Source organism: Artemia sp. Qi Xiang Cuo, chromosome 15 (genome assembly GCF_049724085.1).
Source record: "Artemia sp. Qi Xiang Cuo chromosome 15, ASM4972408v1, whole genome shotgun sequence".
Lineage (NCBI taxonomy): Eukaryota > Metazoa > Arthropoda > Branchiopoda > Anostraca > Artemiidae > Artemia > Artemia sp. Qi Xiang Cuo.
The window spans coordinates 56604387-56627383 of NC_142808.1; the positions used below are offsets into that span (position 1 = coordinate 56604387).

The 22997-nt window shown below is 36.7% G+C and overlaps 1 protein-coding gene across 1 annotated transcript in view; it reads left to right on the forward strand.

Annotated features, from left to right (window-relative positions):
- Positions 1 to 22997, forward strand: part of Wdr82 (WD repeat domain 82) — an 88482-nt gene that overhangs the window by 18585 nt on the left and 46900 nt on the right. The window contains exon 2 of the mRNA XM_089101871.1: positions 14052 to 14149. Within this exon, the coding sequence (XP_088957997.1) occupies positions 14052 to 14149 (98 nt within the window). The remainder of the gene's footprint in view (positions 1 to 14051; positions 14150 to 22997) is intronic.

Genomic DNA, 22997 nt, shown 5'->3' on the forward strand with positions numbered 1-22997 from the left:
GAGTTGAGATCAGATGGCATATTTTTAACCACCACTGAGTACAGAGACTTCTGTTGTGTCACTTGTGGTTCAAGAGAGGGAGGGGCTCGGGACATAGTGTCAGAGATAGCAACACACTGTTCAGACACTTTACTTAACGAAGGAGGCACACTTGTGCCTCTTTAAAGAGGCGACGCACCACAATGTTAAGCAACTTCCGGTCCTATTGGTCGCAAAGAGACGGCGGTGATCGCATTTTGTAGCCTAAGCTCAAACTAAGAAACATGCAAAATTTCACCCCCCTCCGACTTTATCTTCACGGGGAAAGGGGGCCGGAAGTTTCGACCCTCCCACCACAGCCCCCCTTTAACGTTGTCGGATCGGGCTGAAGTTTAGAGGATAAGCTTTCCTAGAACCTGGGAGCTTATCCTCAAAATTTCAGCTCAATCCGTTCACTCCTTCCCTGTTTTCCAAAAACCAAATATAGCCACTTAATGTTCATCAAATTATTTTTTTTTTATCTGACACGCCTACAGGCCACAGTTGGCAACGGATCCGGGTGAATGAGGACTCATTCGAACCGGAATTCGACCTGTTAGGGCCTTTTGATATTTTCAGACCGAAAAAATTACCCCCCGAATTTACATTTACGAAAAACCTCGTTTTCATGTTAATTTAGGCATGCCGCCAAAGCGTGCATCGGCATTCGTCTCGGAACTCACTGAGGAATGTCAAGAGATTTTAATGACGCAATTCGATAAAATCTGCTGTCTCGTCTGATGAAAATAAAAAAAAACAGTTTTTTTTAGGAAAGTAAAGAATGAAGTTGGAACTTAAAACAAACAAAATTATTACTTCACAGCCTATCAAGGAGGCACACTTGTGCCTCTTTAAAGAGGCGAGCTACCACAATGTTAAGCAATTTCCGGCCCTAGCGGTCGCAGAGAAACGGCGGTGATCGCATTTTGTAGCCTAAGCTCAAACTAAGAAACATGCAAAATTTCACCCCCCTCCGACTTGATCTTCATTGAGGAAAGGGGGCCGGAAGTTTGGACCCTCCCACCACAACCCCCCTTTAACGTTGTCCGATCGGACTGAAATTTAGAGGATATGTTTTTCTAGTGCCTGGGAGCTTATCCTCAAAATTTCAGCTCAATCCGATCACTCCTTCCCTGTTTTCCAAAAACCAAATATAGCCACTTAATGTTCATGAAATAATTTTTTTTTATCAGCCACGCCTACAGGCCACAGTTGGCAATGGATCTGGGTGAATGAGGACTCATTCGAAGCGCAATTCGACCTGTTAGGGCCTTGATATTTTCAGACCGAAAAAATTATCCCCCGAATTTACATTTACGAAAAACCTCGTTTTCCTATAAGAGCCCATGTTAATTTTTGAAATTCCTAAAAGCATAGTATTTCATTATTAAAATTAGATCAAAATAGTCCTCTTAACCTGACAAGACTGACTGCAAGCTTCCAAAAATTCCAGCTCTTTCCCAGAAGTTTTTTTTGTCAGAGAACGAAAATCTTAAAACCTTTAAAAGCCTTAACACAAGAATCTTCAAAAGCGGGGGGCTTGGGGGGCGGCCGCCCCCCCCCCCCCAACATTAACTCCTGACACGATCAGCTAACAGTTAGTAAAGCAATAATAAGTAATAAACTGTACAAAAAAGTGCAGAAATTATTTTAAAAAAACTACGCTTTCTAAAGAGTTAAAGAGGCTGAGTCACAAGTTCTAACCTTAAACCGTACAGGTATTAGAAGGTACAGTTGGGGGGCTGCCGCCCCCCGAACCACTCGCTTTCGCAGCCTTTAAATAAAAAAAAACATTTTTTTTAAACTGAAAGTAAGGAACGACATTAAAACTTAAAACGAACAGAAATTATTCCGTATATGAAAGGGGCTGTCCCCTCCTCAACGCCTCGCTCTTTACGCTAAAGTTTGACTTTCTCACAACTCTGTTTTTGTTAAACAATAACAAACTTTAGCGTAAAGAGCGAGGCGTTGAGGAGGGGACAGCCCCTTTCATATACGGAATAATTTCTGTTCGTTTTAAGTTTCCGTTTTAAGTTTCTGTTCGTTTTAAGCTCCTTACTTTCAGTTTCAAAAACTTCTTTTTTTTAATTTAAAGGCTGCAAAAGCGGGGGGTTTTGGGGGCGGCAGCCCCCAAACTGTACCTCCTAATCCCTGTACGTTTTAAGGTTTGAACTTGTGACTCAGCCTCTTTAACTCTTTAGAAAACGTAGTTTTTTTCAAATAATTGTTCTTAGAACTTATCTGTAGCTATCTTGATAAATGTTTTTACTTTTATAACTTTAATAAATCAAATAATATTAAGATTTTGATTACTAAATATGATTATATGTATATTAAACTGACAATGCACATTCATTTGTATTTTTTTCAGTAAAGTGCAAATTATGATCTGCCCTTGGGAAGGCATAGGGGTTTTGAGCCCAACTTATGTTAATTTTTGCTCGTTTTGAGTTTGACTCGGTTTTTTATTGTAATTTCTGTTCGTTTAGGGTTTAATTTATTTATCGATGCTGATTTGTGGTAGTTTCACGCTTGGTAGATTATTTGATTTTATTTTTGATCATATTTGTGTAATGGAGTTCTTTACTTTTCTTTGAAAAACTTATTTTGTGGAAAAAGTTTTTTTTAATTAATCTCTGTTCGTTTTATATTGACATAGTCTTTTCAGAGAAACAGAAAATAATACTTTAAATCTTTTTTTTTTTTTTTTAAGATTTATAGTTTGACCTGCTATTTGTTTGCTGGAGAAAAAATTTCAGCAATTTTTAACAACATACACCCTCTTAAAAATCTGGACACAATTTCAGTTGACCTGAAATAGATAACATGATACCATTCGCAAAAAAATCTGTATACTTTCTTTGATAGCTTGGATACACCTACGCTATTTTAATTTTGTTAAATATTAAGAGTAGAAGCAGCCCCAAAAGTTTAAACATAAAACCCTCAGTCGCTCTTGGGATACTGCTAAGATGCCTTATTGGGAATTAGCATTAACACAGTGCATTTTGATTTAATCTTATGGCATTATTTAGTTTTTAAACATAAAGTCAAATGGGAGGGTGGGTGTGGGAAGGGGATTAGTTGCCCTCTAATCACTCATCAAAAACATAATTTCTATCTGGAAATCAACTATGCGGAACAAAATGGCTATCTCAAAATTTTGATTGGATGTGTTTGGGGCAATGGTGGGCGTGAGGGGGAGGTTAGTCACCCTCCAATCACTTTCGACTATAAAAAGAGCACTAGCCCTCTAAGTTTCCAATTGAATGAGCCCCCTTTGAAGTTTTTACGACAACTCTATCATTAAAAACCTTATATACCGCCAGGGCGTAACTTACAACCTTCGTCCTGGGGACTCTGGGAGGTTTTTCATCCTTAAATACATAATTTCCAGAACTTCCAACTACGTTGAACAAAATGGCTATCTCTAAATTTTGATTGAATGTGTTTGGGGAAATGGAGGAAGTAAGAGGAGGGTTAATTACTCTCCCCTCACTTTCGACTATTAAAAAGGGCAATTTCAATTTCCAATCAAATGAGCCCTTTTGAAATTTCTACAACAACTTTCTATATAAACCTTATATGTCCCCAGAGCATAACTTATAACCCCTGCACTGAAAGCTCTGATGGGGTTATCATCCTAAAAGACCTAATTTCCAGAACTTTCGAATACGTTGAACAAAATGAATATATCAATATTTTGATTGGATGTGCTTGGGGAAATGGTGGGCATGAGAGGAGTGTTAGTTGCCCTTCAATCACTTTCGACTATTAAAAGGGAAATAGCCCTTTCAATTTTCAATTGAATGAGCCCTTTTTGATGTTTTTACAATATCGCCTTCAATAAAAACCTTACATGCTCCCAGAGCATAACTTAAGACTCGTACCCTGAGGGTTGTGGGGGGGGGATAGGTTGTCATCCTTAAGGTCCTAATATCTAAGACTTTCAATTGCGTTAATTAAAATGTCTATCTAAAGACTGTGATCGGATGTGTTTGGGGGATAAGTGAGCTTCAGAGGTGGGTTAGTTGCCCTCAAATCACTTTCGACTATCAAAAAGGGCACTAGCCCTTTGAATTTCCAATCGAATGAGCCATTTTTCAAGTTTCTACGACAAAAATTTCAATAAAAACCTTATATACCCCCAGGGCATAACTTATAACGCTTGCACTGAAAACCGTGGGTGCAGTGTCCTACTCTAAGGTATAATTTCTTGAATTTAAATATATTCAATATAATGGTTCTTTAAAAATTTTTATTTAATATGTTTGGAGAACGGGTAGGTAAAGAAAGGGTATAAAGTGCCTTCCAATCACTTTCGACTACTAAAAAGGGCACTAGCCATTTCAATTTCCAATCGAATTAGCCCTTTTTGAAGTTTCTACGACGACGTGTTCAGAAAAAAACCTATAAGTCCCATGGGCATAACTTAAAACCCTTGCCCTGTGGGCTGTGTGGGAGTGTCCTCCTCAAAAACATAATTTCTATCTGGAAATCCACAACACTAAACAAGATGGCTATCTAAAAATTTTGATTGGATGTGTTTGAAGAAAAGGTGGGCGAGAGAGGGAGGCTAGTTGCCCTCAAATCACTTTCGACTATGAAAAAGGGCACTAGACCTTTGAATTTCAAATCGAATGAGCACTTTTTCAAGTTTCTACGATAAAGACTTTAATAAAAACTAAAATGCCCTAAGGGAATAATTTATAACCATTGCTTTGAAGACTGTGAGGGGAATTTCCTGCACAAAGGTATAATTCCCTGAACTTTAACTGCGTGGAATAAAATGACTATTTAAAAATTTTGATTGCATGTGTTTGGAGAAATGTTGGGCGTGGAAGGGTTGTTAGTTGCCTTTCAATTACTTTCGACTATTAAAAAGGGCACAACTAATTTCAATTTTAAATCAAATTAGCACTTTTTTAAGTTTTTGCGCCAATACATTGACCACGAACGGAATCTGCCCCTAGGGGAAAACTCACAACCGTTGTCCTGAGGGCATTGAGGAGGCTGTCATCCTCAGAGACCTAATTTCCAGAACTTTAAACTACGTTGAACAAAGTGGCTATCTCAAAATTTTGATTGGATGTGTTTGGAGAAAAGGTGGGCGTGAGAGGGAGGTTAGTTACCGTCGAATCACTTTCAAGTATTAAAAAGGGCACTAGCCCTTTGAATTTCCAATCGAATGAGCCTTTTTTGAAGTTTGTATGACAGCGCCTTCTATAAAAATCTTATATGCCCCCAGGGCATAGCTTACAACCCTTGCCTTGAGGGTTGTGGGGGAGTGTACTCCTCAAAAACATATTTTTTATCTGGAAATCAACTATGCTGAACAAAATGGCTATCTCAAAATTTTGATTGGATGTTTTTGGGGGAATGATGGACGTGGGGGGGGGGCTAGTTGCCCTCCAATCACTTTCGACTATTAAAAAGGGCACTAGCCCTTTGAATTTCCAATCGAATGAGTCTTTCTTGAAGTTTCTGCTACAACGCTCTCTATAAAAACTTTATATGCCCCCAGGGCATAACTTAAAACCATTGCCCCGAGGGTTGTAGGGGAGTGTCCTCCTCAAAAACATATTTTCTATCTGGAAATCAACTACACTGAACAAAATGCCTATCTCCAAATTTTGATTGGATGTGTTTGGTGGACTGATGGGCGGGGGGGGGGGCGAGCTGCCCTCCAATCACTTTCGACTATTAAACCGGGCACTATCGGTTTGAATTTCCAATCGAATGAGCCTTTTTTGAAGTTTCTACGACAACGCCTTCTATAAAAACCTTATATGCCCCCAGGGCATAACTTAAAACCCTTGCCTTGAGGGTTGTGGGGGGTGTCCTCCTCAAAAACATATTTTCTATCTGGAAATCGACTACGCTGAACAAAATGGCTATCTCAAAATTTTGATTGGATGTCTTTGGGGGAATGATGGGCGTTGGGGAGGGGCTAGTTGCCCTCCAATAACTTTCGACTATTAAAAAGGGCACTAGCCCTTTGAGTTTCCGATCGAATGAGCCTTTTTTGAAGTTTATACGAAATCGCCTTCTGTGAAAACCTTATGTACCCCCAGGCATGACTTAAAACTCTTGCCCCGAGGGTTGTGGATGAGTGTCCTCCTCAAAAAAATTATTTTATATTAGAAAATCAACTACTCTGAACAAAATGGCTATCTCAAAATTTTGATTGGATGTGTTTGGGGAATGATGGGCGTGCGGGGGTTCTAGTTGTCCTCCAATGACTTTTGACTATTAAAAAGGGCACTAACCACTCCAATTTCCAATCGAAAAAGCCCATTTTGCAGTTTGTACTACGACTCGTTCGATACGAAATGCGCGGGTCTGGAGAAAAAACAAAACAAAAAACAATACATCGTGCCCACATCGTTCTTTACTTAGGCAGTGCTAGCGCGCGGCCTATGATTATCATTGTCGTTGGCAGTTTTCCGGAATACATAATCATATCCCTGTTCGCTCCCGATAGAAACTAACTTTTCTTTCGCGTTTATTATGTCCTTATCAGAGAAAAACTCCACTGTTCTTTTAACAATTTGCTCTGTTTTGTTTCCTGTTTGCATCGAGCGATACATAAAGTTCACCACAGCATCTCGTACAAGCACCGCCATCGTATCTTCACGTCATCAGGCAAATCGCAATCCAATAATCAAAGTCCAGGTCCAGGTACTGAAATCACACAGGAGCAAGGGAAGGGCAAGTACCCCCTCACTTTTCCCCCGCAATTTTCGGGTAACTGAATACCAGCGGGTACAATACGGCACTTCTGGGGGCTCCTTTTCCTCTTCTGCTTGTTTCCATTAAAAAATCAGCACCTTAATGATATGGGAACTATATGAAATTGGCGTTATAGATGGCGCCCCAGCACTTGAGAAAAAAGATGGCGATGATGAGGATGCCCGGAGAGAAAGACCTATTCTAGGAATTGAAGAAGATCTCTCAGTTTAACTTAACTATAAATCTATCTATTAGAGGGTACAAATCAATATGCAAACGACCTCAAGGTAGTGCAATAGCTTTATCCCATTCACAGCAAACAGGCAAACTCAGGCACATAATAACCTATATATTAGGGCCAGACCTATAAGAATTTTTGGGGTCTGATACTGACACCGTTATATCGGTATCGTACTGATGCGATACCATTATAATTTGCCGAAAAATTCCCCTCCGGAAAAAAACCTTACCCAAAGTTTACCCCCCCCCCTCCCATATTCATATTTACGTGTTTCTCCCTGGTCTATTACACACCAAATAACAACCTCAGTAATTCACTGTGGATTCCGAAAATTAGGCCACTTACAAGAATTATTTGATTTTCTTTACCTTTTCTGATCAGCAGCATCTGAGCACACAAACAAAATGGGGGATATATGCGGAAGTGACAAATAAAAAAAAATCAAATCAAAGAAGGTGGTTTAGTTTCATAAACACAAATACGTGTAAATCTGATTGAAAGAAGCGACAATCAGATTCAATATGAATATTTACTGAAACTGATTATTCAAAACCCAAATTTCAATAGCGGGACTTCGAATTTTAATCATTCACATATTAATGTGAAAACTTTACTTTACATTCATATGATATGGTCTCTTACTAACGAATCCATGCTAGGCACGCTGGATACAGAGATGCAGCTAGAGTTTTAAATTTGGAGGAGTGATTTAAAGAACGTATCGACAAAATCGTCCAGCATGCTGACAAATGCGGATACATAAGCTAAATTTCCAGGGTAAATTTTCCAAGGTGCTGACACGTAGCGGTGACACCTTGGAACTCCCCCTTCCACACCTTACAACATCCTCTCTCCCTTTGAGCTGCGCCCCTGACTGGATATCATGGTTTTGACCAATTGAATCTTGGACCTTTTACCCACGCAAGTGAACATTCATCAAACAGAAATGAATGGTTTATTGTATTCTTTTTAGTTGTTTTGATATAAGATGTACGTCCTTGAAGTCACCATACATTTAGAACATTGCTGTACGAGGTGTGTATTAGCAACACATATACTTTGACTTCATCTGATTCATCTCTGCTACTCTCTCTACCATAGTCAGACGTAACTGGTGGCTTCGTCCCCAAGGACCAGACAAGCAAAAAGTACCTGAGGAAATCTGGAGCCATCTTCTGGACAAGTTGTGCATAAAAAAATATATTGGCCGATAGTCTATATTTTTTTTTCTGAATCCGATAATGACACTGACCCTCATATTGGCCTGATAATATCGGTCGGCCGATATATTGGTCGGGCTCTGGAATATATATATATATATATATATATATATATATATATATATATATATATATATATATATATATATATATATATATATATATATATATATATGTATATATATATATATATATATATATATATATATATATATATATATATATATATATATATATATATATATATATATATATATATATATATATATATATATATATATATATATATATATATATATATATATATATATATATATAATAATAAAAATAAATGATCAAGTCTTAGGACTCTTAAATACATTTTATTTGGCCTATCTTGTCTTATGTAAAATAAATACTTTACATTTACATTGTCCTGATCATTGAGGGACAAAGGTCAGGCTAAAAAGCCAAAGGCCATCCCAGCTTGATCTACAGCCACCAGATGTACTCGTGCCAGAAGTAATAGACACACTGAAGATGAACAGGAAGTTTATTATATTAGAAAAGATTGCTGACTAATCCTTATGTACATTCTGACAACAACTGTTCATTCATTTGCTCTAATGTATCTTTCCAGAATATTTAGGGGGCCTGGTCCCCCAAGGACCCCCTTCCATACGCCCATGCTGTTTGCCTATATACACTATGTTTAGAAATTTGAACATTATAATGAAGTATCTATTTCACTATTAAATTATTTACCTTGCACTCTTCTGGCCAGTCTGATCACTCTGAGCACTGTATAGTATATACAGTGGTCAAAATGAACAGAACACAAGAGGCCTATTTTGCTATGTGAAAAAGGTGTTTGATATTTAGCATGCCCCAAAATCTTTCGTGATGATTGCCCTGCATATTGAAAGATATTGTCGTCATGTTTAATAGATGATCAATTTGTTTAATGATCAGTTTATTGGTATTAATCAGTATTTGTAAATTGATCATAGGGTTAAAACTGATTAGTAATCACAAGACATTTTTTGTTTATTTTATAGCCTATATTATATTTAATTCTCTTCAACTAGTTTTGTACAAATTAACTGTTCTGCTTAATATTAATTTTTAAAGGCCTCATTGGAGAAAAAATGTTTGGATATAACTGAAGATAGACAAACCAAGCTTCAAATTCTGTTGGCTACCAAAGAATTGTTCAGTTATACATCTGTGTAGTATATCTTTTGTCCATGGTACAAGCAGAGGATTGTAACCACCAATAATCTTTTACATTTTCCAGTTCTTTCTTATTTTTCGTCTTCTCTGTTGGATTGAAGTAGCCTAAATAAAAAAAAGATATAAATTGAAAAAAAAACAACAACAATAGAAAACAGTTAAAAAAAAGAAAAAAAACACTGAGGGTGACAAACCTGTGCTTATATAAGGTGTGTCAGGACAAGACAATAGGTATAAGATGTAGTTCCATAATAAGAAGTATAGTTTGTAATAGAAGTAATAGTTAGTAAAGAAGCTTACTAATAAAAGGCAATATGAAGCTTGCTGTGCTTTTGTTTTATTTCAGACATTCTTGCTAAATATCACTTTGTATTACTACTACTACTACTAACAACTCGCCGCAGCACCAAGCTGCCTGAGACCAACACAGCTAAGCACGCTCCTCCTCCATTCCAAACTATTCAAAGTCTCCCTTTTTACACCCGCCCATGAAGTGCCCATTTCCTTTAAATCTTTCTTTATGACGTCCTCCCACCCCAGACCTTGACGACTTGCTTTCCGTTTAGCCCTAGACGGTTGGCCGAAAAGAAAAATCTTCGGCAATCTGTCATCCTTTCATTATAGCCCTAGAGAGCGGTATTGAACCGGATTTTTCATATAGGGGAGAATGGGGCGAACTTGGACACTTTTTAGTTTTCCAAGCATAACTAGGTACTGGATTGACATAAAACAATTTAGTGCGGATCGGTAGAAAGGTAAAAGTCTGGCAAATAATAGTGAATTTGTTCAGATTTTTTAAAGATCACCCTGAAGCGTGAGTACCATGAAAGTAGGACCTTGTCAAGTGTCCAGTTTCGCCCCGTACAAGGGGTGAAATTGGACAGGCATGGGGCGACCTTGGACAAGACAGTTTTAAGCAGTTAAACTTTATCCAAATACAGAATATTCGTGTAAAATGATACATAATCACTCAAAATCATATGAAAACTCAAAATCGCATAAAAAAATCAGCCAGGAACATTGCACGGGCATCCGGGTTTTAACTAGAATTGTCATTTTAAAGCGTACATCGAAAGATCACAACCAAAGACAAGCCCCTGAACTGCACGACTGGTTCCACCAGCTGAAGAGGGGACATGAAGCTTCAGTTCTATGTCGGTAACGTCTATCTCAGCAATATCAGGAAGCTGAGGAAACATGAATTTGTCCCCTTGTTTCTGAAGAAAGTTAACCCTTGCAAACTGCTGTTCTACAACATCAAGAACTTCGCCAACATAATACACAAGGGGTTTCTTCTTTCCATACTCGAACTTGACAAGAACAAAGTCTCCGGCTTGAATGTTCTTGTGTACCTCATCCTTATCAGCCTCATGGAGGTGCAGAGAATCGTCAGATGAATTGTCGTCAAGTTCAATGTCATCACCACTACTTTCCACTGGAGATTCAATTTGCTTTCTTTTCTTGGCAGTGGGCTGCTTGGCCTGCTTGGGCATATGCTTTTTACTCTGCTTTTCCTTTCTTGCTCGTGCTTCAGCTTCTAAAGCATCTTTTTCGGGTGTATCGGTAAGAATACGAGTTCGACCTTGCTTTCTCGCATTCCTTCTGGACTTTGTCATATCTGCTCTTGGATAGGGTCTTACTGCTTCAGGAGTCTGTTTTCCTAGCTCGCTTTGGGGATGAGAAGGTGAAGGAGGAGAGGGAGAGGGTATTGGCTCCATATCGAGTAACGAATCGTCCAGGGGTGGACTATTTGTCACCTCAGCAGGTAGAAAGTCTACCTCAGAAAATACACTTCTGTTGAAGAGCCAAATTCCAGCTTTCGTGAAACCAACCGTTATATTTTCCCGGTTGAACTTGCAAAGGAATAGTTCTTTGCAGAGCTGGGCAGTCTCGTGAATTCTAATTCGTTGACCTGGATCGATCTGCAACCAGGTGTTCAGTGATTCTCTCATCGCAAACTTGATTGGTCCGTAGACAGAGACGTCCAATGGCTGTAAGCGGTGGGAACAATGGAGAGGAAAGGTCAGGAGGTGGACCCAATTATCTTTGCACAGCCGCACTAATTCCACCGAAACATGGCTATCGTGGTTGTCAAGTAGCAGTAGCACAGGGTCTTCTTTCGATGGCTTCACCAGCTTGATGAAGTGCTCAATAGCAGCTACAAAGTTGATAGAAGTCATCCAACCACTAGGGTGAGAAACCCGAGACATCCTGTGGGGTCTTCTCGAAAAAGCCGGTCGTTCACCTTCACCCGTGGGAATATAAAAACGGGGGGAAGAGCTTGACCAGTGGCTGAAATAAACCCGAGCATTGTAACATTTTCCCCTCTCTCTGCTGACACTGTCTGGGAAACTTGCTTCGATCCTTTCCTTGCGATTACTTTTGGAGCTGGCAATACAGTAGGAACCCCAGTTTCATCACAGTTCCAGATACGGTTTGGTGGGAACTTGAATTTTTCGTAGAGTTTCTGCAGGTTGTCGAAGAACAGATTCACAACCACTAGATTGAAGCCAGCAGCCCTTGCCTGGCTCGTATTTTCAGGCTTACGAATAGATAGCTCTGGGTTTCGTTTCATAAAGCCTGAGAACCAGTCAACCCCAGCTATGTCGTCTCGCACCCAGCTCTCCGGCGTTTCGACGCCAATCAATTTGCCCCATTCAAAGGCAAGTTTCCTCGCTTCTTTCGGAGTGAGGCCGTGATTCATCAGCTGACATTTTAGGAGATACTCTACAAACTCTTTTTCTTGTTTGTTAGAGAAAACAGTTTTTCTCTTCAGGTTGGGCGATGGGCTTGGGCGACCTGCGGGTGTAACTGGATTCGCTCGAGGTTCTTCAGTAACTCCTTGTCAATTTTTCAGAGCATAGGCGACGGTTGATTTCTTCAGTCGATAGGTTTTTGCGGCATTTCTAATAGATAGTCTACGCTCTAAGACTGCATTCACTGCCTGCTCCATGGATTCACCATCTGGTAGATCGTGTTTCCTGATGTAGTTGCGAACCATTGTACAACTAGAAAGAACAAACAGTAAATGCACGGGAAATAACCTGGAAATAGCTTTAAGAAGCAATGATATGAACCGGGTCCCTCCTTACTTACAGTTCGTTACCATGAATTGTTTGATCATGTAATTAAAAAAAAATTATATTAAAAATTAATATTTTTTTTTTTTTAATTAACGGCTTTTGTGATTAAGGGGTCATTCTTAAAGCATTGGAACAAAATTTGAACTTTAGCGTAGAGTGAGGTATTGACTAGGGGGTGAACCCCCTAAAATACGTAATAAAAATATACGAATATAGTTTGTTACGTGAGTGAATTCATAAGTTACGTCAGAACAAAATTTCGAGAAAGCCATTTAGCCAAAAAATAAATAAAATTGATTTTTGAATTATTCATGTACAATGAGCCAAAATTGAAGCTGCATTAATTCAAAAACGTCCTGAAATTAAATTACAAAAGACTAGTTTTTTTTAACTGAAAGTAAGGAGCGTAATTAAAACTTAAAACGAACAGAAATTATTCCGTATATGAAAGGGGTGTCCCCTCCTCAACGCCTCGCTCTTTACGCTAAAATTTTTTATTTTTTAAGAAAATATAGTTGTGAGAACGAGTCAAACTTTAGCGTAGTAAAGAGCGAGGCGTTGAGGAGGGGATATACGGAATAATTTCTGTTCGTTTTAAGTTTTAATGTTGCTCCTTTCATTAAGCTAATGAAACAGCCAACTTAACCTCGTTGTGTTGTGCGAAAAAAAAACACATCTACACACAAGCAACGCCATCTAGCATCATCAAAAAACTCCAAATATTAGTTAAGAAATTCTCTAAAAATTGCCTCCAAAGAGGCAAAGACATTCTCTAAAATGATAAACAAAAATAGCACGGGGTGAAGTTGGACACATGGGGCGACCTTGGACAGCGTCCAGAGTTGCCCCCGAATTTCTGTCCAATCTCGCCCCTATCGAACCGATTTTAGAAAATGGCGTCCTGAAAAAGAAGTACTCGGAATAGACAAATCAAACTCAGGGCATAGATAGAGGATGTATCTAGCAACTGTACTACATCAACAACAAAGAAAAACTACCGACCTTTTGTTAACGCAAATCGAGCTGATGTTGCGACTCCCAGATTTTTTTTAAGCATTAAAAAACTTCCTTACCTCTTATCCTGGTGTCAACAGTTCCGTTAGTTTTCAAACTTCTCACCAATGTAGACATACATAAGCCCCATCTACCCTATTTTTTGTGGATCGATAGAAGCAATAGGCTAGTTGTCAGGTTCGACGTCCAAGTTTGCCCCTGTCCAATTTCGCCCCATTCTCCCCTAGCCTATTGTTTGAAATACGGTCAGTCAGCCGTGTACCCAGAACAATCCTTAAGTAGTTTCTCTGGAAAACATCTAGCAAATCTTCATCCGCTTTTCGGAGTGCCCATGCTTCAGAGCCATATTTGACCACTGTCATCACTGTAGCTTCTAATATTTTAATCTTGGCTTGCAGACTTATCTTCCAATTCTTCCAAACTTTTTCTAACTGTGAAAAAACACCCTGAGCCTTGGCTATTCTACTTTTGTATTGCTTCTTTTTTACATTCTTATTAGCTATATGATATTACACCATAATTTATTTCCAGGCAAAAACGGACTGTCAACAGCAAAAAGTATGGAGTAGACTTAATCCATTTTACACATACCAGAAATACTGCAATCCATGCTTCTACAAAAATTGATGGTAAATATTCTACCTTTTTTGTTGCTCTGTTTTTACCTAGCTGACTACCTGGCATTGCTTGGGAATGTTTAGCAAAATTGATGGTTAATATTTTTAAGCTACCTGGTTGTTTTCGGGAATATTTATTAAAATTGATGGTAAATATTCTTTTTTTGTCGTTACATTTATAACTCGCTGAATAACTGGCATTGCTTAGGAGTATTTACCAAATTATTGCTAAATATTCTTTTTATTTTATTACTTTATTTCTAATTAGGGGACTTACTGATATTAATTGGGAATTATGCAGTGGTTTATTGTTTAAAAAAAAATAAAAAAAAAACAAGAAAAAAAAAAAAAAAATTGAAGGTGGTAAACCTGTGCATATAATAGGTGTGTCAGGACAAGTCAATAAGTATAAGATGTAGCTTCATAATAAGAAGTTTGTAATAGTTTGTAGTAGAAATAATAGTTAGTGAAGAACTAATAGGTATAAGAGGTATAAGATGTAGCTGTATACTAATAAGATGTACAATAAGATGTAGCTGTATACTAATAAGATGTATACTAATAGGTATAAGATGTAGCTCCATAATAAGAAGTTTGTAATAGTTTGTAGTAGAAATAATAGTTAGTGAAGAACTAATAGGTATAAGATGTAGCTGTATACTAATAAGATGTACAATAAGATGTAGCTGTATACTAATAGGTATAAGATGTAGCTCCATAATAAGAAGTTTGTAATAGTTTGTAATAGAAATATTAGTTAGTGAAGAACTTACTAAGTGCTTTTGTTTTATTTCAGACATTCTTGCTAACTATCACTTTGAATTGATAGTTATTTGTAATCTTTTTTTAGCTGAAAATTATACAGTAATATATCTAATTCTTTTAATTATATGCAACATTTAATGGATTCTTGATTCTCAGGTGAAGATCTTCATCTTACCTTTAACTTACCTCGTAGGAGAGACCATCTTCAACTTACCTTTAAAACCACAGAAATATTGAACCTACAATGAATTTTTGATATTTCAGACTGAGCAATCCAATAAATATATTGAGGTATAAATTTTTTCAGGGATAATGGTCCATCGTAATATATTACAATCACCCACCCTAATAAGATATCCCAGCCACTTAAAATGAAAGAGGATGTCTTAGAAACTTGGGAGGGGGCTAATTTGGTTGGAAATTTGAAATTTTTAGTCTCATTTTTAAAGGCCAAAAACTGCTGGACGGGAATCAAACCCCTGCTATCACTGAATTGATAGTTATTTTGGTGTTTTACGTCTTTTTTTCTTTTTTTTAGTGCTAGGAATTTTAGTAAACATGCTTTAAGTTTAGTAGAGAAAAGGAGGGGCTTCTGCAAGAAATATTTCCGTGAAATATCATACGAAAATAATAAGAAAGTCGAGAAAGTATAAGGTCTAAAGTATGAATTAAGTAGGTGTGAACTTGAGGTAATGGATAAAATTGCTGAAGATGTGTAAGATGCAACCAGGTGGCATGATAGTAGCATGTTTTATTGGCATGTAAAAAAATTGAAAGGAAATAATATATCCTGACCTATTCCAGTTAAATAGGGCCACAATTAGTGATAAGGAAAGAGTTAAAGAAAGATAGACTGAGCATTTTGAGAATATTCTAAACCATCATAGAGTTACAGGAAATGACATAGAAAAGAATGAAAAAGTTTGTTACTATTTGGAAGTGAAGGGAGATTTATTTCACAAGGAAGGATTAAAGACCATACCAAAAAATTAATAAGGGCTTAGGTGATGACATTGTGGTAAATGGATTTTTCTAAATATGATGGTTGTGGAGTTTGAGATAAATTATAAATTATGGGTATGACTTCACGAAAGGGGAAGTACCTAGCGAGCTTAGGAAAACTTCGTTTAAACCCTTCTTAAGATTAAATAAAAAAAAACAAGTTTTTAAACTGAAAGTAAGGAGCGACATTAAAACTTAAAACGAACAGAAATTATTCCGTATATGAAAGGGGCTGTCCCCTCCTCAACGACTCGCTCTTTACGCTAAAGTTTTTATTGTTTTAAAAAATAAAGTTGTGAGACAGAGTCAAACTTGAGCGTAAAGAGCGAGGCGTTGCGGAGTGGACAACCCCTTTCATATACGGAATAATTTCTGTTCGTTTTAAGTTCTAATGTCACTCCTTACTTACAGTTAAAAAAACTTGTTTTTTCTAGTTAATTTCTGAACGTTTTTGAATTAACGCAGCTTTGATTTTGGCTCACCGTACATGAATAATTAAAACGAAATTCGAATATTAATTTTCCTTTTTTTGGCTAATTGGCTTTCTCGGAATTTTGTTCTGACGTAACCTACGAATTAACTTACGTAACGAATTTCTATATTCGTATGTTTTTATTACGTATATTAGGAGTTCGCTTCTTAGTCAATACCTCGCTCTTTACGCTAAACTTCTAATTTTGTTCCAATCACAAACCCCTGAATCACAAAGGCTTGTTAATTAGAATAGATAGCTCTTTTGAAAGCACTAAAAATAACTTTAGCGAAAAGGGCGAGGTGTTGACTAGGGGGCGAACCCTCTCATATACGTAATAATTTCTGTTCGTTTTAAGTTTTAATGTTGCTCCTTATTCTCAGTTAAAAAAAACTTGCTTTTTATTTATTTTCTGATCGTTTTTTAAATAATGCTGGGAAATCTGGCGCCCCCTTTATAGAAATGTCCCTTCCCCCAAGGAAATATCCTCCATGGAAAGATCCCCCCGTAACCCCTACTCCGACCTCTATCGACCGTAACCCCTAACCCCTACTCGAAGGCACTAGAACTTTTCATTTCCGTTCGAATGAGCCCTCTCACGATATTCTAGGACTCCTGGATCGATGCGATCACCCCTGGGAAAATAAAAAAAAAACAACAAACAAACAAAGAAATAGGAATCCGTGATCTTTCTTCTGGCAAAAAATACAAAATTCCGCATTTGTTAATATAGAAGCTTCAAACCTCAACAATAAGGTTCTCTGAACTACTGAATCCTGTTACTTGATTTTCATTAAAGTTATCTGACCTTAGAGTATTATTCTCTTCTTTTTCCAAAAATCAGTCACATTTTCTCAGGCAACGTAGCTTTTGATTGGTACGACTAAATTTGATGAATCTTATATATTTGAAATTAGCATAATAAGCTGATTCTTCGATGTATCTATTGGTATCAAAATTATGTTTTTTGGAGTTTCGGTTACTATTGAGCCGGGTCGCTCCTTACTTACAGTTCGTTACCAAGATCTGTTTGACTAGCTGTGGAAAAAGGAAAAACCAACATATGATAATGAAGTGGCGCTTGTTCATTATTCGATACACCCGTGAGAAATGAAGCTGCGCTTTTTACTGTGACTTCTGCCGAATGGTCAAGAGTCTTAGGTGGTACAATTGTGAATGTAGGTTGTACATGACATTGCAGTTTTTTGGTAAAAAGTGATACTAGTTTCCCTCCAATTTTTTGGTCACTTAGAAAGGGTACTATAACTTTTAATTTCCGTTCGAATGATCCCTCTCGTGACGTTCTAGGACCACTGGGTCGATACGATCACCCCTGGGAAAAACAACAATAAATAAACACGAATCCGTGATCTTTCTTCTGGAAAAAAATACAAAATTCCACATTTTCGCAGATAGGAGCTTGAAAACTCTACAGTAAGGCCCTCTGATACACTGAAGCTGATGTTGTGATTAAGATTCTATGCCTTTTAGGGAGTGTTGCCCCCTTTTTTGAAAATTAGACAAATTTTCTCAGGCTCGTAACTTTTGATGGGTAGGAATAAACTTGATGAAACTTATATATCTAAAATCAGCATAAAAATCCGATTCTTTTGATATATCTATTGATATCAATTTTTTTTTTTAGAGTCTTGGTTGCTATTGAGCCGGGTCGCCTCTTACTTACAGTTTGTTACCACGAACTGTTTGAAAGGCTTGGAAGTATACACCGATATCGTCATTGTAATAATTATGGTCCTAACCCTTAACTGGGGGTTTGCAAGAGCACCTCCCATATGTTCCTCCTCCAAGCCCCCTTAATAAGCTACGCAATCAAGGTACAAAAACCAATGTATCAAATTAGATTATTAGAGGCGGTGTTCTGTTATTACAGCGTTCGACTTCAAATTAGAGTGTCTTGGGTTCAACTTCTAATTTTTTTAGTTTTTTTTTTCAATCACAGTTTTGTCCCCTTCTATGTGATCATTTTCAGACAATTTCACTGTTTTTATAAATGTAATGCACTCATTTTTTTAAAGCGTGTCCCGGGAAGGTATTTTGTCAAGCATTTTTATTCAAAAGGGAATAGAGGCCATCCCGTTCATGGTTTGCAACGACATTCTTAGTAGATCACTAAATCCATACCCCAACGTATGGCGTAATTTTGTCAAAATCCTTTGGAGAGGGGGGGGGTGTAAAATCTGGAGCCAATTTTCCAAAATCAAGTGAAAATTCCAGAGAAAACTTGAAAACGAGCCATATAGTGATAAAAAAGGTAAAGATGAAATAAATAAAGCTCCCCTGTTTCAGTGGACGCTTGAATTTTGTAGGCGTATCTTATTTTTTCTAATAATTTTAGAGAATCTAAATTTCACTTATGGGAGGGGAGGAGACTGGGGTCTAGGGGGAAACTGTGGTCTGGGAGAGGCAGTTGCTCCCTCTATCCCATAGGAAATTACGCTCTTGACCTCAACCCCTTACCACTTAGTGGTTGGAGAAGCGTAGGCATGTGGTTGTGGAACCATTCAGAGTTGTATATTAAAAGACGGATTATTAATTGTTATACCTTAATTACCTTAATTCACACTTCGGAGCGAAATAAGGTCCAATGTTGGATCTGTTCGGCTTCGTCGTTGAGATGGCAGGTAAAAAACAATTTGCACAAAATATAACAAGAACAGGGTTGTGACTGTGTTTACGGCCCAGTGACACGCCTTCCCACTAAGAGTGTGCTAGGATAGTTGCAATTTAAGTCCACTTGGTAACGATGACCACAGATAGGTAACTATATAACTATATAAAAAAGTAAGTTTCGAACTGAAACTAAGGAGCAAGATTAAAACTTAAAACGAACAGAACGTATTCCGTTAAACAAAAAAGATCATGGCAGTGTTGTTTCTATACTAAATCAAACAGGTCGTGGTAACGAACTGTAAGTAAGGAGCGACCCGGCTCAATGGTAACCGAAAGTCTAAAAAAACGGAATTTTGATACCAATAGATACATCAAAAGAATCAGATTTTAATTTTGATTTCAAATATATAAGTTTCATCAAGTTTAATCTTACCCATCAAAAGTTACGCGCCTGAGAAAATTTGGCTTATTTTCGAAAAAAGGGGAAAAGACTCTCTAAAAGTTATAGAACCTTAATGAAAATCACACCGTCATATTCAGCGTATCAGAGAACCTTACAGTAGAGGTTTCAAGTTCCTATTTATAAAAATATGGATTTTTTTATTTTTTTCCAAAAGATAGATCACGGATGCGTGTTTATTTATTTTTTTTTCTTTTCCCCAGGGATGATCGTATCGACCCAGTGGTCCTAGAATATCGTGAGAGTGCTCATTCGAACGGAAATTAAAAGTTCTAGTGCCCTTTTTAAGTGACCAATAAAATTGGAGGTCAACTTGGCCCCCTCCCACGCTCATTGTTTTCCCGAAGTCACTCGATCGAAATTTTGAGATAGCCATTTTGTTCAGCATAGTCAAAAATCTAATTAATATGTCTTTGAGGATGACTTAATCCCCCAATGTTCCCGGGGGAAGGGCTGCAAGTTATAAACTTTGCCCATTGTTTACATATAGCGTTGATTATTGGCAAATATACAGGCGTGTTCAGGAGGATTTTTTTTTCTAGTGGGGGGTCGGGTTTAGAGTAGGGGATACGTGGGAGGATCTTTCCATGGAGGATATTTCCTTGGTGGAAGGGACATTTCTATGAAGGGGGCGCCAGATTTCCGAGCATTATTTAAAAAACGATCAGAAATTAAATAAAAAAACAAGTTTTTTGCAACTGAAAGTAAGAAGCAACATTAAAACTTAAAACGAACAGAAATTATTACGTATATAAGGGGGTTCGCCCTCTAGTCAATACCTCGCTCTTTACGCGACAGTTTTTTTTAGTACTTTCAAAAAAGCTATCTATTCTAATTAACCGGCCTTTGTGATTCAGGGGTTTGTGATTCGAACAAATTCGAACCTTAGCGTAAAGAGCGAGGTATTGACTAGGGAGCGAACTCCCTAATATACGTAATAAAAACATACGAATATAAAAATTTGTTGCGTAATTGTTAATTCGTAAGTTACGTCAGAACAAAATTTCGAGAAAGCCAATTAGCCAAAAAAAAAAGAAAATTAATATGCGAATTTCGTTTTAATTATTCATGTACGGTGAGCCAAAATCAAAGCTGCATTAATTCAAAAACGTTCAGAAATTAACTAAAAAAACAAGTTTTTTTAACTGAAAGTCAGGAGCGACATTCAAACTTAAAACGAACAGAAATTATTCCATATATGAAAGGGGCTTTCCCCTCCTCAATAACTCGCTCTTTACGCTAAAGTTTTTATTGTTTTAAAAAATAAAGTTGTGAGACAGAGTCAAACTTTAGCTTAAAGAGCGAGGTGTTGAGGAGGGGAAAGCCCCTTTCATATATGGAATAATTTCTGTTCGTTTTAAGTTTTAATGTCGCTCCTTACTTTCAGTTAAAAAAAACTTGTTTTTTTTTTAGTTAGTTTTAATCAAAAACGAGCAGAGATTAATTTAAGAAAACAAAGTATTTCTGAGGGAAGTAAAGAGCGAAGTTGAAACTTAAAACGAACAAATATTATTACCTCTCAGACTATCTAAAACTTATAAATAAATCCAGTACAAGCGAACCAACTGGTGATATTTCCCTATGATTGTAGGATTACAGAAAACTAGCGCTTTACTGAAAACACAAAACAACGTAAGAGTTTTGGTACGGTAAAAATAAACATTTATGGGCACTTATTAACAGTATGAAAGCAAAGCATTTTTTATATTGTTGCTTTATTTATTTATTTTTACGTTTAATTTGGCATCACTTCTGCAGAATGACCTCAGTTTAATGATTGACTGTCATTTTGGATCTGAAAAAGACATATCATGATTATTTTGTAGACAATTTCGAAATGAAGGAATCTTATTAGTATTAAGACTACAGACTCGCTTTAAAATTTGTATCGCAACTTGAAATTCTCCTTTTATAGAGATAAATAATTGGAAACCAGAGTTCATATTATGGTTGATAATTTTAATTTATGGTTAAATTATATCTAGGACATAATTCTTTTAAAATTATGGTTAAATAAGTCTAGGGACTGATCCCTCCGATTATCATTTAGTTCCTTCTTTTTCCTTTTCCCAGTTACTTGGTGTATATACACTTCGATTATCGCTGAAAATAATTTATTAATAGCTAAATTTCTTCTCTTCTTAGCCTCGTTAAAGTTTTTTCTTCCTCTTCTTATAAATTTAAAGCTTCGTTAAAGTTTTTTCTTCCTCTTCTTCTAAATTTAAAGCCTCGATAAAGTTTTTTCTTCCTCTTCTTCTAAATTTAAAGCCTCGTTAAAGTTTTTCTTCCTCTTTCTTCTAAATTTAAAGCCTCGTTAAAGTTTTTTCTTCCTCTTTTTCTAAATTTAAAGCCTCGTTAAAGTTTTTTCTTCCTCTTCTTCTAAATTTAAAGCCTCGTTAAAGTTTTTTCTTCCTCTTCTTCTAAATTTAAAGCCTCGTTAAAGTTTTTTCTTCCTCTTCTTCTAAATTTAAAGCCTCGTTTAAGTTTTTTCTTCCTCTTCTTCTAAATTTAAAGCCTCGTTAAAGTTTTTTCTTCCTCTTATTCTAAATTTAAAGCCTCGTTAAAGTTTTTTCTTCCTCTTCTTCTAAATTTAAAGCCTCGTTTAAGTTTTTTCTTCCTCTTCTTATAAATTTAAAGCCTCGTTAAAGTTTTTTCTTCCTCTTCTTCTAAATTTAAAGCCTCGTTAAAGTTTTTTCTTCCTCTTCTTCTAAATTTAAAGCCTCGTTAAAGTTTTTTCTTCCTCTTCTTCTAAATTTATAGCCTCGTTAAAGTTTTTTCTTCCTCTTCTTCTAAATTTAAAGCCTCGTTAAAGTTTTTTCTTCCTCTTCTTCTAAATTTAAATCCTCGTTAAAGTTTTTTCTTCCTCTTCTTCTAAATTTAAAGCCTCGTTAAAGTTTTTTCTTCCTCTTCTTCTAAATTTAAAGCGTCGTTAAAGTTTTTTCTTCCTCTTCTTATAAATTTAAATACTCGTTAAAGTTTTTTCTTCCTCTTCTTCTAAATTTAAAGCCTCGTTTAAGTTTTTTCTTCCTCTTTTTCTAAATTTAAAGCCTCGTTAAAGTTTTTTCTTCCTCTTCTTCTAAATATAAAGCCTCGTTAAAGTTTTTTCTTCCTCTTCTTCTAAATTTAAAGCCTCGTTAAAGTTTTTTCTTCCTCTTCTTCTAAATTTAAAGCCTCGTTAAAGTTTTTTCTTCTTCTTGTTTGGTTGTTTCGAGTCTTCCAGTCAAGTTATAAAGCTGCCGTAATAATAATAGACAAATTTACTCTTTAGTCTTATAAAAGCAAAAGGGATCTCCTACTAGACTAACAGGTTTGTCCAGAAAGATGGCATTGTCTCTGAATCTGAAGAGTCTTGGTTTATTCTTTTACTGCTCTTCAGTAGCTGGAAATTTTTCAAAACCCAACGTGTCTTGTTTATTTACCAACTCTGAGGCGTATAAACGTGAATGTTCCTCCAGAATCGAATTCTGATAAAGATGATGATGCAGTAAAGAAACTGAACTCATTTTTGCACAAGGTTCTGTGCTTCTAAT